The sequence below is a fragment of the Mesoplodon bidens genome (assembly GCF_964165515.1).
Source record: "Mesoplodon bidens genome assembly, chromosome: 2".
In the NCBI taxonomy this organism is placed as follows: Eukaryota; Metazoa; Chordata; class Mammalia; order Artiodactyla; family Ziphiidae; genus Mesoplodon; species Mesoplodon bidens.
Genome location: NC_138177.1, coordinates 120,930,134 through 120,946,779, shown reverse-complemented (window position 1 = coordinate 120,946,779; position 16,646 = coordinate 120,930,134). Strand labels below are relative to the sequence as shown.

The window sequence follows — 16,646 nt, the reverse complement described above, 5'->3', positions numbered from 1 at the left end:
CATAAATTTACTTTCTTGTTAACTTCCTATCTTCTCAACTAACAGGAATAATTATTCCAGAGGAAGATTAAAAAACAAAACCAAAAACAAACTTTAGACCCTAACTGTAAGTGCTTCCTGTGTAAATACAACAATGAAATAACTAACTCTCTCAACTGGAAATCCATTTGAAAAAAAAAAGAAAGAAAAAATTATTGAATGTTAAAATTGCACTATTGTATACATAATGTTAGCACAAGGACAGCAAGAACAATTTGCATAATAAATATTCCTATTCTTTTTTTCTAGTTAGCACAATTGAATAGCACCCATCAGTGAAGTAGGACAAAAGAGGGCTATTACCATAAATGTTTGATCTTTCAAGGAGACTTGATACCTTCTACCCAGACTCCACTTCACCCACTTGAACGGAGGTTCTGCCTTTCATCAGTTGAATGTCAAGTGCCTTTGTTGCATCCAAGTGTTACCCTAGCTGGCCATATTCTACATAAAGGGCAAAGAACAGTTTTTTTCTTGGAAGAATTTGTAAGAAACATGGTTCTTTCATGGGAGCACTGCTTATGAAAAGAACATGGATGAAAGTAACCCTAAGAAGGTCCTGATCTAACAAAATGGCAAAAGATGCGAAACCACTTACAACACATCAGTAAAACTGACTTAGCTTCATCTTTCCTCAGGTGAAGGTACACATTCTTTCATGTTAAAAAAATTCTTAACACTCCTACTAACCTCTGCCAAGTGTTTTCCTTCATTTCTTCTTTTAGTCCAGCATTGTAAGAGTTAAATTTATCTTAGAAACAGGCAAGTATGGCTATTTGTAGTTCAGGGATGAGAAATATACATATATTAAATTTTGTGAGTCGTTCATTTTAATCAGTGGCATAAGAATTAATTTAGAGGAAACACTAAATTAATCCAATATTGCACACAGTTTTTCATTGAGGAATCTTAATCTTCCAATTTCCTTATGTGAATTAAGGCATTTACAAACTGAATCTGGAGATCGTGAACAAAAAGGCAAATTTATCATCTTGCTCCAGAGGGAATGACAGTACACACTCCCGTTCCTTCTACCGTGCTGACAAGGGAGAGAGTGGCAGTGGCTTTCCCAGCTCTAGATAAGGACAGAAGGCATTTCTCTACGGATTACAAGAGACTGGCTCTGAGATACAGAGGAGAGACTTACTCAATTATGCCATAAGGCCTCCTAAGGGAAAGATTTGGGGCACAATAAGAGATCCTTATGAAGTCCCTGTGTGCATTCAAACTTTAATAACCAAAATTATGGGTTGCTATAGAAACAATATAGTAAATTACATTTAAAAGCAATTTATTAAAATTCAGAGCAGCTAGATTATACAGTGGTAGCAAATGAAGTACTGCCTCTTACTCTTATGTAGCATTACTGGCATAGCTAGATATTATTTCATTTACTCCTCATAACAGCCCTGCAAAGTAGGTAGTGTTTCCATATTTTTACAGGTGAGAAAACTACTGAGATTTAGAAAGTAGCTCAAGTCCACCAAGTAATATGGGGAAACCCTAGATCTGCTTGACTCCAAATCTTTTTTTCTCTCATGCAACATATTTCCACTCGATGACAAAAAGTAAAAACAAAACAATTACAGAGACAGACATGTGTCCCAAAGTTGGAGAAGCTAAAATTCTATTAGTTGTATAATAAGAAAATTCACTGTATTATAATATTCAATTTATATATTTATGTATTGTGCTACTAATGCATTAATGTTTAGAAGTTCAAATACACTGAAGAAATAACAAAGGAATCTTCTGAAGACCTAAGAGCACATTATTTGGTTTTGTGGTTTATACTCCTTTATTCTTCTCTCCTTCCCTATCTTCCTGCCTTACTTTTTTGAATTCTCCATTTATGTGTAGTTATCACCTGGTATTACTCAGATGATATTTTGGAAATTACTTTCAATTGCTGTTCTCAAAGTATTTCTCTTTACTGGAAGATAAAACTGAAGACCAGAGAAAAGTATTTTCTATTGTTCTCTAGGTAGGCACTGCCTTCTTTCTGCTGATACAATCTATCCACATTAACTCTAGGCATTAATTATTGTTACTAGAAGCTATTATCTGACTTTTACAGCCTCCCCCACACACACAATAATAATAAAGTTTCCTAAGTCAGCATCTAAGGGATAGGACTTAAGTCTCTGGGGATAATGTGATACATTCATATGCAATGGTGAAATCTTTTTACAGAAAATATTCACACCAGTTCCTTTGGTAGTTTTTTCTTAAATTGAAGTATAGCTGATTTACAAATCTCTATTTTATTTATTTCCTCTCTGTTCTTTAATATTTCCTTCCTTCTGCTGACTCTGGGTTTTGTTTGTTCTTCTTTTTCTAATTTCTTTAGGTTCCAGTTTAGGCTGTTTATTTGAGATTTTTCTTATTTCTTAAGGAACACATGTAACTGTTTATTATATTTATAGTTGCTTTAGAATTTTCTGTCTTTTAGTCTTTAAGGGGTTGATCATCAGTCCTTATTATATATTTGCACTTCCTAGTGAGATTTTCCCTTTTAGATTCTTACTTCTTTTCCACTTAGATAAGACCCTTTAACATCTCCTCTATTCAAAATGATAATCTTGCTGGGTAGGGTATTGTAGGTTGCAGGGTTTTCCCTTCAGCACTTTGAATATATCATGCCACTCTCTTCTGGCCTGAAAACTTTCTGCAGAGAAATCAGCTGATAGCCTTGCAGGGATTCCCTTGTATATGACTCCTTGTTTTCTCTTGCTGCCTCTAGAATTCTCTTTAGCTTTGACTTTTGCCATTTTAATTATGTATGCCTTGCTGTAGGTATTTTTTGGGTTCACCATGTTTGGGACTCTCTGTGCTTCCTGTACCTGGATGTCTATTTCCTTCTTCAGGTTTGGGAAGTTTTCAACCATAATTTCATCAAATACATTTTCAATCCCCTTCTCTCTCTCTTCTTCTGGAACTCCTATAATGTGAAGGTTCATATGCTTAATGCTGTCTCAGAGATCTCTTAAACTGTTTCAAGTTTTTATTTATTTTGCTGTTCTGATTCAGTGATTCCCATTATTCTATCTTTCAGATCACATATACACTCTTCTGGATCATTCAGTCTGCTATTCATTCCTTCTAGTGTGTTTATTTCAGCTATTGAATTCTTCATTCCTGATTGGGTCTTTTTTATATTTTATAGTTCCTTGTTAAAATTTTTACTGTGTACATCTATTCTTTTTCCTAATTCAGTAAACATTTTAATTACTAATGCTTTGAATTCTTTACCTGGTAAATTGTTTATTTCTATTTCACTATTTTTTTTCAGAGTGTTTCTTTTGCTCTTTTAATTGACAGCAGTTCCTCTGCTTTTTCATTTTGTTTAACTTTCTCTGCCTCTATGAATTTCAGTGAAACAGTTACCTATTGTTGCTTGAAGAGTTGTTCTTATGCGGGGCCATTCCTGTACAGGTGCAGTGTGCCCACTGCCTTTGGTGGGAGTGCTGGATTTGATATGGATCCAAGTCACATCTTTCCTCAGGGTTTGCTGGCAGCTATCACCTTGGTAGGGGGTGGGGCTAGAGATGGAGAGGCTAGAGCTGGAGCCCAGTGTGAGGCAGGGCTTCCTTTCTGCTCAGTGGCTGTCACTGCCCTATCAGGGGTGGGGTCTAAGCCCAAGGTGCTGGAGCAGAAGCCCTGAGGGTCGGGCTCAGGCTGGCTCTGTTCCCCTTAAGTGTGTGTTTTCCCCTGTCTCTGAACTGGCACCTTTGCCCCAGAGTGGGGGAGTGCTGAAGCAAGTGGGGCTTGTGAGGGCTTTTCTGCTCATGTTGTCTGCAGACAGAGGTCCAAGCTGTCTCTAATGCACTGCCTGTGCAGGCACGCACAACCGTTTTCCTTGTTCTGCTCAGACACAGACTCAGGTGCAAGTCCCCTTTGTTCCTCACAGTGGATCACTGTCCTCAGTCTCCACTACCCCTGCCCTGTTGTTGAGCCATATCACTGGGCAGGTGAGGCCTATGTGGACACTTGGCATGTGATCGGGGGTAAGCTGTGGTGGAGCAGCTGCTGTCAGAGGTCAGGGCTACTTCAGATGCACTGCTTGAGTGAGCTCAGTAGTGGCTGCCACCATCCCACCCAGGCCATGCCCAGGGACTAGCTCATCTCTGCATCCCACAGTCAAGTCTTCTCCCCAGTCATGGCTGCCCCAGATCCAGTGCTGCTCTGCAACATGGAATGAGCAGGATCAGAGCCTTTGCTTGGCTTGGGTGCATGCAAGGCAGTTATGGGAAACCCAGCAGCCACTAGAGCAGACCACTCTCCACCCTGCCTCAGGGCAAGACAGCACATGAGTGTTCCTCACAATTGGAGTCCAGGCTTCCCACAGCCCTCCTGTTAGGCCCAGCAGTCCTCCAACCAGCTAAGGGGGGTCGTTTCCTCTGTATAGGACCCCAGGACTGGGGCACCCAATCTGTGGTTCTTACTGCTTACTCCCCAGGGTGAGTGTCCAACTGTGTGATCTTTCTTGCTCTCTGAAGTCCCCTCCCAGGAGCACAGATCCTGATGATTGTTTTTTTTTTTCCTTCCTACCCAATTATGTGTGTATCATTCTTACAGCCTTGGAGTCTTTCTGCCAGTTTCCAGTTAGTTTTCACTGAGAGTTGTTCCACATGTAGATGTATTTTTGATGTGTTTGTGGAGGGAGGTGAGCTCCATGTCCTCTTACTCTGCCATCTTGATTGATCCCCTTTGGTGGTTTTTAAAACAACCCAAATAAAGACCATCTATATTTGCCCTCTTTATTTTCACTTCCATAGAAAAATCTTTAATCTAACAATGAACAACAGGATATCTCTTTCTGGTAGGCAAAGACAATAGGATTTCCTATATGTCAATGAACTATTTGGTGAAATTCTTAATAACTGTTCCTTCTTTTTAATTTACTTATAAAAAGAAAAGGTTATGTATTACTTAAACTTATCTAGGCTCTAGTTCTTATTAGTAAATAGCAACATGAACTTTATTAGCTGCTTAATAAAATTTCAAAAGTAAAAATGATTAAAAAGCAACCATAAGGTTTTTTCGTTCTTCTGTATAATTGTATTTACCTAAGTAATTTAGGCTTGCCTTTGGATAAACTGCTTTGTGTTTACTTTTCATTGCATCTGCTACCCAATGAGTCCTGGTGAGGTACATTCCCTCCAGAAAATATAATAATCGATAATAAGAAGGATTTTGGAAGAAAATGATTAATGTTAAAAATGTGACATTGCTTTATTTATTGACTTAGTTATTTAAATAGCAAATGTTAAATATCTTCTATACCTGTATTTACTCACCCACAAGTCCTAAAAGAATGTAGGCAATAATGAACAGTATGAAGATCATGCAGCACAGCACATCTGTACAACTCCTAAAGACAAAAAGGAACAAAGAATTAAAAGCATCCTGAGAAGATTCACATAGCGTCCGTTTTCCTCCCTCTTATGGACTTAATGTGTCTCCCCCAATTCCCTATGTTGAAACCTAACCCCCAAGGTGATGGTATTAGAAGGTGTGGGGGGGAGAATTAAAAGGGGTACAAAATAACTTACTGTTCACTGCAAAAAAAATAAGGGAGAAAAAGACAATAACAACAGTGATATGCCATTTTATACCTAATAATTCTGAAAGGTAAATTGGATGCATTTCTGCAACCAAAGACTTTAGCAGCAGGGAGTGGTTATAGTTCCATGATTAAAGAAGTTTCCACAGAGCTGTTAGTATTTATTTTCTTGATTCTTTATTTGTAAAATGTTTTTAGAGGTTAGAGTACACCAACATCAAGAAACTATTTTTTATTTGAAATTGTAATTTAAGCTATTTGATTTTCTTCATGCTTCCAAATACATGGTATAATAAAAAAATTTAGTCATTTCTGTTCCTCTCTCTCTCCATTATCTTTCTACGTGCACATTTAAAGGGTACTATTATTAAATAAAGGATTAACTGCATAAGCTTTCTATGAGGAATAGACTTGCAACTATTTGAACAACAATGTCTATAATGCATTAAAAAATGAAATGGGTCTAAATGGTAATTTTCCAGCTATTCTGAAAGCTGGATATTGTGAAATGAGGTTTAGAGAAAATTTAGCTCATAGAGACTTGGTTATTTTCTAAGGGATCACAAGTCAAACCAGTATCCAGTAGGGATACTCAGGTTTTCAACTAAAGTATTTCCTATTTCTAATATTAAATTTTGTTCAGCTCGTAAGTGGTCTAGAAGGTCAAAACTATGTCTTGAAAGTATGAAACAATACAATCATTCTTTACGTGAAACTTAATGAAGAACCTATTAGTAAAGAAAAAGATGGACCTATTTGACAGGATTAAAAGATACGCATGAGAATTTTCATAGCAAACACTCCTTGTTCTAGAGGGCATATGGATATGTTCCAGTCTTTTAGCACAGGCAGGTGGAAGTTACATTCTATTTTTAGTGGTGGTAATAATAATAATAACGAATGATAATTGTACAGTAACAGACACAGTAATACCTTACACATTGATAAATCCCTGTTATACCTTTACTGCTCTCACATACATAACTTTGGTTTTTAGGGGTAGTGAGGTAAGCTGATTTATGTAAGGTCCGTGTGAGAGAGGTAGTTACAGAGACAGACAAATATCTACATCTCCACTGCCTAACCTTTTTCATTTAGTGGTTATTCTAATATGATTACAACTTTCTAGAAAGACTCCAATTAGCCGTATCTAAAACTCCACACACATCCTTATTACTCTACCTCACAATAGGAAATGGATCCATCATAGGGAAAGTTAATCACAGTCAATTCAGAAACAAACTATCACTTGTTTAAGTCTAATCTCAACCCAGGAATTTTAAATTTCATTGGGACTGAAGAATTATGAGAATAATAAAAAGAGAAGAAAACAGGCACTCTAGTTTTCTTTGGTTAACAACCACTGAAGGCAAAACCTGATGGGGGTGAGGAGAGGATCTGGCTCCTGTGCATTTTGACACATCCTACTCAAGATCAGGTTCTCATCCTGTCAGGGCAGTTGCTAAATAGCCTGATACCTAATAATGAATGCCTGCAGGTGAGGAACTAAAGGAGAGAAAACTAGAACAGTGGTATGTTTTTACTAGAAATCTTGAAGCTGTCAAAGCCCTGCGTGTAATGGTAACTACCAAGGAGACAGGGATGTAACCAGAAGCCCCAGCCAGGCTGGCCAGCATCCTGTAATATTATATCTATAATATGTTTATATCTACATAGTTACATTGTATATCATACATACTATAATGCATGTTTATAATGACAATATCATATAGTATTATAATGTTTTCTCTTCATATTATGTAGTAAGCACAGAGAGAAGTAAACATACTAGAAAGATGAATAAAAGAAACTTAAAATCAGAGCACAAGGAAAGAAGTAGAAACACAGCCCCCCCAAATTTCTAAAAAGTAAAACCCACACTCCTCGGCTACTGGCCCTAATGAATGGCATCAGTCAGGGTTTGGTTCCGTGTGGGATTTTACATTATGATTTCTCTTTCTTTTTGGTGCCAAGGACACACTACAGCCCCAGGGGCTACTGTGTACCCACACAACCTCTCTCTACCCCTTCCCCCAGCAGTCTCTCACCACAGTGGGACAGCATTTCTCAGTAATTCACACCTTGAGATGTTTGGGGATTCTATTCTGGGACTAGGCAGGATAAGAAATCAAGTCCACTTTGCTTTTCTGGAACTCTGCTTTAGAGGAATAGCAGCCAATACCCCATGGCCAGACTGGTTAATTTCATTTTATTTAAGCATGGAAAAATGTTGAACAAAGTGAAAATTATGGAGAATTCAAGAGTTTCAAAACGTAGGAAAGCTTTTCTAGATGAAACATTCTTATTTCTGAAATTTTTCCTATAGTGATATGATTCCCTTTGCTGTTTAAAAATTTTTCTTTTAAAAATAGGTGTGTGTGTGTGTGTGTGTGTGTGTGCTTTCAGATAATTACAGTTATCTGTCATTTGTTCCCCCAGTAACTCATCTCTTTCTCTCCACTTCCTCAGATATATTCCCTACTGGAAAAAAATCACTGCTTAGAAAATTATTGGGAAATTGAATATGAAGAAAATATAAAATATAGCTTGGGCACCATTTTGGGAATCAGGAACATAGCAGAAGCTTAATTCAAATTTTAGAAGTTATAGCACATCATCACTGTTTCTTTCTTTGATTTCAAGGTATCTTTACAATCCCAAGTATTCTGTAGAAAATGAGTTATTTTTTAAAAACCAAGTACTTAATTTGGATAATTTTGAATACTCTTAAGATAGCTATTGAGGTAACTGGGTGATACAAGCTCATGGTTTAAAATCATTCTGAATCATGTTCTAGCTAGAGGCCTGTCATAGTTGTACATTTTCCTCAGTTGGGTCCATTTTTACTTTTATAGTAAGAATCACTATAAGAACCACTGTACTAACCTAAAAATGGGTTGCATGCCACTGAGTTCTAGAAAGAAGATTAAATTTACCTGAACCCTCTCCCCTACCCTCCCTCCAAATCAAAGTCCAATTTTTTCAAAACAAGCTGCTTACACTCACGTTATAAGAAAGTTATTCAAATTTTTATTCAGATTAAGCTGTCCTGGCATAAAAGTATTTTCAAAAGTTAAACTAGAAGTACCATTGCTATCTTATATCTATTTTTCAAAATTGCAATAAGAATAGGATCCCAATTATACAATCATTTGCAGATTTCCCTTTCCTTCCCATCTCTAACCCACAAGTACAGAATGCCTGCAGTCACCTCAATTTGAAGTCTTGGGAGTTTCCTTTGACTTTCCCTTTTTCGTTGCTTATCTTTCATATTCAGTTGATAAGTTCTCTTGATTCCTTCTCTCTGATGTGTCTTTCATCCACCCCTTCCTTTCTATTCCTGCTGCCTGGACTTGGTCCACATTCTCTTAACCTCTCTTCAAACTATACTGTGGTCCCTTAATTGGGCTCCTGCATGTAGTCTCTGCCTGATCCAAATCATTCTGCACATCACTGATATCACTGATAGGGGACAATGTCACTTTATTATTTTAAAAATTGCAGTGCTTCTCCACCACCTGTCTAATAATTTCCAAATATCTTAGCTTTATGTTTAAGAACCTACAGATTTAATCCTAGTTCAAGCCCCAGACTACCATTCTAGCTTTTCTGCCTCTATTCATCTCAATGTGCTTCAACTAACTTGGACTTTTTCACTTATTGAATACACCATGAAATCTCCCTTGACCACACACAGGGCTCTCTGCTCATGGTCCTTTAAGACTCATCCTCCTGGGATATCATATGTCCCAATTTGTATGAAACAGCCAGAATTTACACCTATTATCCTGGAGTAACAATTAGCAATGTTCCCTTTTACTATGAAAAGTGCCCCAGTGTGGATCTCAACCCCATCTACTAAAATCCCATTCTTCATATAGTCAGATTCGCTTCCTCTTTCAGGGCTGAATAACATTTCATTGTATGTATATGCCATATTTTTTAACCCATTCATTTGTCAATGAACATTTAGGTTGTTTCCACATCTTAGCTATTGTGAATAGTGCTGTAGTGAACATGGGAGTGCAGATATGTCTTTGAGATCCTGATTTCAATTCTTTTGGACAATGTGGATAAACCTAGAGGAACTTATGCTAAGTGAAGTAAGCCAATCACAGAAAGACTAATTTGAGATATCTAAAATAGTCAAACTCATAGAAACAGAAAGTAGAATGGTGGTTGCCAGGGGCAGGAGAGAGGGGCAAATGGGGAGTTACTTATACAATGGCAATAAGTTCCAAGTATGCAAGATGAATAAGTTCCAGAGATCTGTGGTACAACATTGTGCCTATATGTTTAACACTACTGTGTGGGCACTGAAAAATTTGTTAAGAGGGGAGATCTCACATTAAGTGTTCTTACCACAGTTAAAAAAAAACACATAGCATGGAAGGCATGATAACCATGGCAAGGCTGCAATATACAGGAATATACTTGTTCAAGTTCATAAGTTATTTGCATTTAAAATTTTGCTATGAGTAAGCATAATACAGGTATTAAATACGTGATTGCAAATGTAAAATTTTTTTAACTTAAAAAAATTAAAGGGTGGACCTGCAAGATGGCGGAGGACTAAGACGTGGAGATCATCTTCCTCCCCACAAACACATCAAAAATAAATCTACATGTGGAAGAACTCCTACAGAACACCTGCTAAACACTGGCAAAAGACCTCAGACTTCCCAAAAGGAAAGAAACTCCCCACATACATGGCTGTGTGGCTGACAGGATCTTGGTGCTCTGGCTGGGTGTCAGGCCTAAGCCTCTGAGGTGGGAGAGCCGAGTTCAGGACACTGGACCACCAGACCTCCTGGTCCCACATAATATCCATCAGTGTGAGCTCTCCCAGAGATCTCTGTCTCAATGCTAAGACCCAGCTCCACTGAAAGACCAGCAAGCTCCAGTTCTGGACACCCCATGCCAAACAAATAGCAAGACAGCAACACATCCCCACCCATTAGCAGAAAGCCTGCCTAAAATCATACTAAGTTCACAGACACTCCAAAACACACCATCAGACACACTCCTGCCCACCAGAAAGACAAGACCTAGCCTCATCCACCAGAACACAGGCACCAGTCGCCTACACCAGGAAGCCTACACAACCCACTGAACCACCCTTACCCACTGGGGGCAGACAACCAAAACACTGGAAACTACGAACCTGCAGCCTACGAAAAGGAGACACCAAACACAGTAAGTTAAGCAAAATGAGAAGACAGAGAAATACGCAGCAGATGAAGGAGGAAGGTAAAAACCCACCAGACCAAACAAATGAAGAGGAAATAGGCAGTCTACCTGAAAAAGAATTCAGAGTAATGATAGTAAACATGATCAAAAATCTTGGAAATAGAGTAGAGAAAATACAAGAAAGGTTTAACAAGGACCGAGAAGAACTAAAGAGCAAACAAACAATGATTAACAACACAACAAATGAAATTAAAAGTTCTCTAGAAGGAATCAATAGCAGAATAACTGAGGCAGAAGAACAGATAGGTGACCTGGAAGATAAAATAGTGGAAATAACTACTGCAGAGGAGAATAAAGAAAAAAGAATGAAAAGAATTGAGGACAGTCTCAGAGACATCTGGGACATTAAATGCACCAACATTCGAATTACAGGGGTCCCAAAAGAAGAGGAGAAAAAAAAAGGGACTGAGAAAATATTTGAAGAGATTATAGTTGAAAACTTCCCTAATATGGGAAAGGAAATAGTCAGTCAAGTACAGGAAGTGCAGAAAGTCCCATATAGGTTAAATCCAAGGATAAACACGATAAGACACATAGTAATCAAACTGACGAAAATTAAATACAAAGAAAAAATATTAAAAGCAGCAAGGGAAAAGCAACAAATAACATACAAGGGAATCCTCAGAAGGTTAACAGTTGATCTTTCAGCAGAAACTCTGCAAGCCAGAAGACAGTGGCAGGAAATATTTAAAGGGATGAAAGGGAAAAACCTACAACCAAGATTACTCTACCCAGCAAGGATCTCATTCCGATTTGATGGAGAAATTAAAACCTTTACAGACAAGCAAAAGCTAAGAGAATTCAGCACCACCAAACCGGCTTTACAACAAATGGTAAAGGAACTTCTCTAGGCAGGAAACACAAGAGAAGGAAAAGACTGACAATAACAAACCCAAAACAATTAAGAAAATGGTAATAGGAACATACATATCAATAATTACCTTAAATGTAAGTGGATTAAATGCTCCAACCAAAAGACAAAGACTGGATGAATGGTTACAAAAACAAGACCCACACATATGCTTTCTACAAGAGACCCACTTCAGACCGAGGGACACATACAGACTGAATGTGAGGGGATGGTAAAAGGTATTCCATGCAAATGGAAATCAAAAGAAAGCTGGCATAACAATTCTTATATCAGACAAAATAGTCTTTAAAAAAATAACTATTACAAGAGACAAAGAAGGACACTGCATAATGATCAAGGGATCAATCTAAGAAGAAGATATAACAACTGTAAATATTTATGTACCCAATATAGGAGCACCTCAATACATAAGGCAAATACTAACAGCCATAGAAGGCAAAATAGACAGTAACACAATCATACTAGGGGACTTAAACACCCCAACTTCACCAATAGACAGATCATCCAAAATGAAAATAAATAAGGAAACACAAGCTTTAAATGATACATTAAATAAGATGGAATTGATTGATATTTATAGGACATTCCATCCAAAAACAACAGAATACACATTTTTCTCAAGTGCTCATGGAACATTCTCCAGGATAGATCATATCTTGGGTGACAAATAAAGCCTTGGTAAATTTAAGAAAACTGAAATCGTATCAAGTATCCTTTCTGACCACAGTGCTATGAGACTAGATATCAATTACAGGAAAAAATCTGTAAAAACTACAAACACATGGAGGCTAAACAATACACTACTAAATAACCAAGAGATCACTGAAGAAATCAAAGAGGAAATAAAAAATACCTAGAAACAAATGACAATGAAAACATGACGACCCAAAACTTATGGGATGCAGCAAAAGCAGTTCTAAGAGGGAAGTTTATAGCAATACAATCCTACCTCAAGAAACAAGAAACATCTCAAATAAACAATCTAACCTAACCCCTAAAGCAATTACAGAAAGAAGAACCAAAAAACCCCAAAGTTAGCAGAAGGAAAGAAATCATAAAGATCACATCAGAAAAGAAAAACAAATGAAGCAGACAATAGCAAAGATCAATAAAACTAAAAGTTGTTTCTTTGAGAAGATAAACAAAATTGATAGACCATTAGCCAGACTCATCAAGTAAAAAAGGGAGAAGACTCAAATCAATAGAATTAGAAATGAAAAAGGAGAACTAACAACTGACACTGCAGAAATACAAAGGATCATGAGACATTACTGCAAGCAATTATATGCCAATAAAATTGACAACCTGGAAGAAATGGACAATTCTTAGAAAAGCACAACCTTCTGTTCCTGAACCAGGAAGAAATAGAAAATATGAACAGACCAGTCACAAGCACTGAAATTGAAACTGTGAGTGAAAATCTTCCAACAAACAAAAGTCCAGGACCAGATGGCTTCACAGGCGAATTCTATCAAACATTTAGAGAAGAGCTAACACCTATCCTTCTCAAACTCTACCAAATTATAGCAAAGGGAAGAACACTCCTAAACTCATTCTACAAAGCCACCATTACCCTGATACCAAAACCAGACAAAGAAGTCACACACAAAAAAAGAAAACTACAGGCCAACATCACTGATGAACATAGACGAAAAGATCCTCAACAAAATACTAGCAATCAGAATCCAACAGCACATTAAAGGGATCATATACCATGATCAAGTGGGGTTTATCTCAGGAATACAAGTATTCTTCAATATACGCAAATCAATCAATGTGATACACCATATTGACAAATATGATCATCTCAATGGATGCAGGACACTCTTTTGACAAAATTCAACTCCAATTTTTGATAAAAAACCTTTCAGAAAGTAGGCATAGAGGGAACTTCCCTCAACATAATAAAGGCCATATATGACAAACCCACAGCCAACATCGTCCTCAATGGTGAAAAACTGAAACTATTTCCACTAAGATCAGGAACAAGACAAGGCTGCCCACTCTCACCACTATTCTTCTACATAGTTTTGGAAGTTTTACCCACAGCAATGAGAGAAGAAAAAGAAAAAAAAGGAATACAAATTGGAAAAGAAGAAGTAAAACTGTCACTGTTTGCAGATGACATGATACTATACATAGAGAATCCTAAAGATGCTAACAGAAAACTACTAGAGCTAATCAATGAATTTGGTAAAGTAGCAGGATATTAACTTAATGCACAGAAATCACTTGCATTCCTATACAGTAATGATGAAAAATCTGAAAAAAAAATTAAGGGAACACTCCTATTTACCATTGCAACAAAAAGAATAAAATACCTAGGAATAAACCCACCTAAGGAGACAGAACATCTGTATGCAGAAAACTATAAGACACTGATGAAAGAAATTAAAGATGATACAAACACATGGAGAGATATACCATGTTCTTGGTTTGAAAGAATCAACATTGTGAAAATGACTCTACTACCCAAAGCAATCTACAGGTTCAATGCAATCCCTATCAAACAACCAATGGCATTTTTCACAGAACTAGAAGAAAAAAATTCACAATATGTATGGAAACACAAAAGACCCCGAATAGCCAAAGCAATCTTGAGAACGAAAAATGGAGCTGGAGGAATCAGGCTCCCTGACTTCAGACTATACTACAAAGGTACAGCAATCAAGACACTATGGTACTGGCACAAAAACAGAAATACAGATCAATGGAACAGGATAGAAAGCCCAGAGATAAACCCATGCACATATGGTCACCTTATATTTGATAAAGGAGGCAAGAATATACAATGGAGAAAAGACAGCCTTTTCAATAAGTGGTGCTGGGAAAACTGGACAGCTACATGTAAAAGAATGAAATTAGAACACTCCTTAACACCATACACAAAAGTAAACTCAAAATGGATTAAAGACCTAAATGTAAGGCCAGACACTATTAAACACTAAGAGGAAAACATAGGCAGAACACTCTATGACATAAATCATAGCAAGATCCTTTTTGACCCACCTCCTAGAGAAATGGAAATAAAAACAAAAATAAACAAATGGGACCTAATGAAACTTCAAAGCTTTTGCACAGCAAAGGAAACCACAAACCAGATGAAAAGACAACCCTCAGAATGAGAGAAAATATTTGCAAATGAAGCAACTGACAAAGGATTAATCTCCAAAATATACAAGAATCTCATACAGCTCAATATCAAAAAAGCAAACAACCCAATCCAAAAATGGGCAGAATACCTAAACAGACAGTTCTCTAAAGAAGGTATACAGATGGCCAACAAACACATGAAACATCACTAATCATTAGAGAAATGCAAATCATAACTACAGTGAGGTATATAACCTCACAGCAGTCAGAATGGCCATCATCAAAAAATCTACAAACAATAAATGCTGGAGAGGGTATGGAGAAAAGGGAACCCTCCAGCACTGTTGGTGGGAATGTAAGTTGATACAGCCACTGTGGAGAACAGTATGGAGGTTCCTTAAAAAACTAAAAATAGAACTACCATATGACCCAACAATCCCACTACTGGGCATATACCCTGAGAATACCATAATTCAAAAAGAGACATGTACCCCAGTGTTCAGTGCAGCACTATTTACAACAGCCAGGACATGGAAGCAACCTAAGTGTCCATCAACAGATGAATGGATAAAGAAGATGTGGCACATATATACAATGGAATATTACTCAGCCATAAAAAGGAAACAAAACTGAGTTATTTGTAGTGAGGTGGATGGACCTAGAGACTGTTATACAGAGCGAAGTAAGTCAGAAAGAGAAAAACAAATACCATTCCCTAACACATATATATGGAATCTAAAAAAAAAATTGGTTCTGATGAACTAGATGCAGGAAAAGAATAAAGATCCAGATGTAGAGAATGGACTTAAGGACACGGGGAAGGGGAAGGGTAATCTGGGATGAAGTGAGAGTGTGGCATGGACATATATACACTACCAAATGTAAAATAGATAGCTAGTGGGAAGCAGCTGCACGGCACAGGGAGATCAGCTTGGTGCTTTGTGACCACCTACAGGGGTAGGATATGGAGGTTGGGAGGGACATGCAAGAGGGAGGAGAAGTAGGAATATAAGTATATGTATAGCTGATTCACTTTGTTATGTAGCAGGAACTAACAGACCACTGTAAAGCAATTAAACTCCAATAAAGATGTTAAAAATAAAGAAAGAAAGAAAGCAAATCCCCCATAAAATGATTAAAAAATAGAAATAAATGCCCCTGAATTGTAAAAAAAAAAATTATAATCCCAACTTTCAAATAAGCTCAAATGTCACCTCCTTCATGCAGTTTTCAACTAAAAGAGATCACTCACATCTCTGTAGACTTACAGAAGCTGTGTTTGTACATCTGTAAGGCAATTATCTTCCACCTATTATAATCTAGACGGGGGGTGGCAAACTGCAGGCCATGGGCCAAATCTGGCTTGCTGCCTACTTTTGTACAGCTTTTTGCAAACTAAGAATGGTTTTCACTTTTTAAAAATACTTTTAGAAATCAAAAGAGTAATATTTTGTGATATAAGAATTACACAAAATTCAAATCTCAGTGTCCACAAATACAGATTTTTGGAAGATAGCTATACTGATTTACGTATGTATTGTCTATGGCTACTTTTGTGCCTCAGTGGCTGAGTTGAGTAGTCACAATAGAAACCATCTGGCCTGCACAGCCTAAAATTAACTACTTGAACTTTTATAGAAAAAGTTTGCTGTCCTCTGATCTAGGCTGTAATGCCCTCTGTGGCAGCATTTAGCATAGAGTGTTGCATGCCGCAGACATACGGCAATCTATGTCCCATGAATGATCAGTAAGACACCTCTGACAGGCTAATACATCATAAGCAGGCTCTGGTGAAAATCAGAGTGCTGTATTTCAAATTTCACATCT

The 16,646-nt window shown here is 37.3% G+C and overlaps 1 protein-coding gene across 2 annotated transcripts in view; it reads right to left on the bottom strand.

Annotated features, from left to right (window-relative positions):
* The window catches only part of SLC44A5 (solute carrier family 44 member 5), a gene marked incomplete at its 3' end in the record, with an annotated part of 383,498 nt that overhangs the window by 89,803 nt on the left and 277,049 nt on the right, over nt 1-16,646 (bottom strand). For both annotated transcript variants that reach the window (XM_081218426.1, XM_081218425.1), the window contains exon 3: nt 5,340-5,413. In XM_081218426.1, the coding sequence (XP_081074552.1) occupies nt 5,340-5,413 (74 nt within the window). The remainder of the gene's footprint in view (nt 1-5,339; nt 5,414-16,646) is intronic.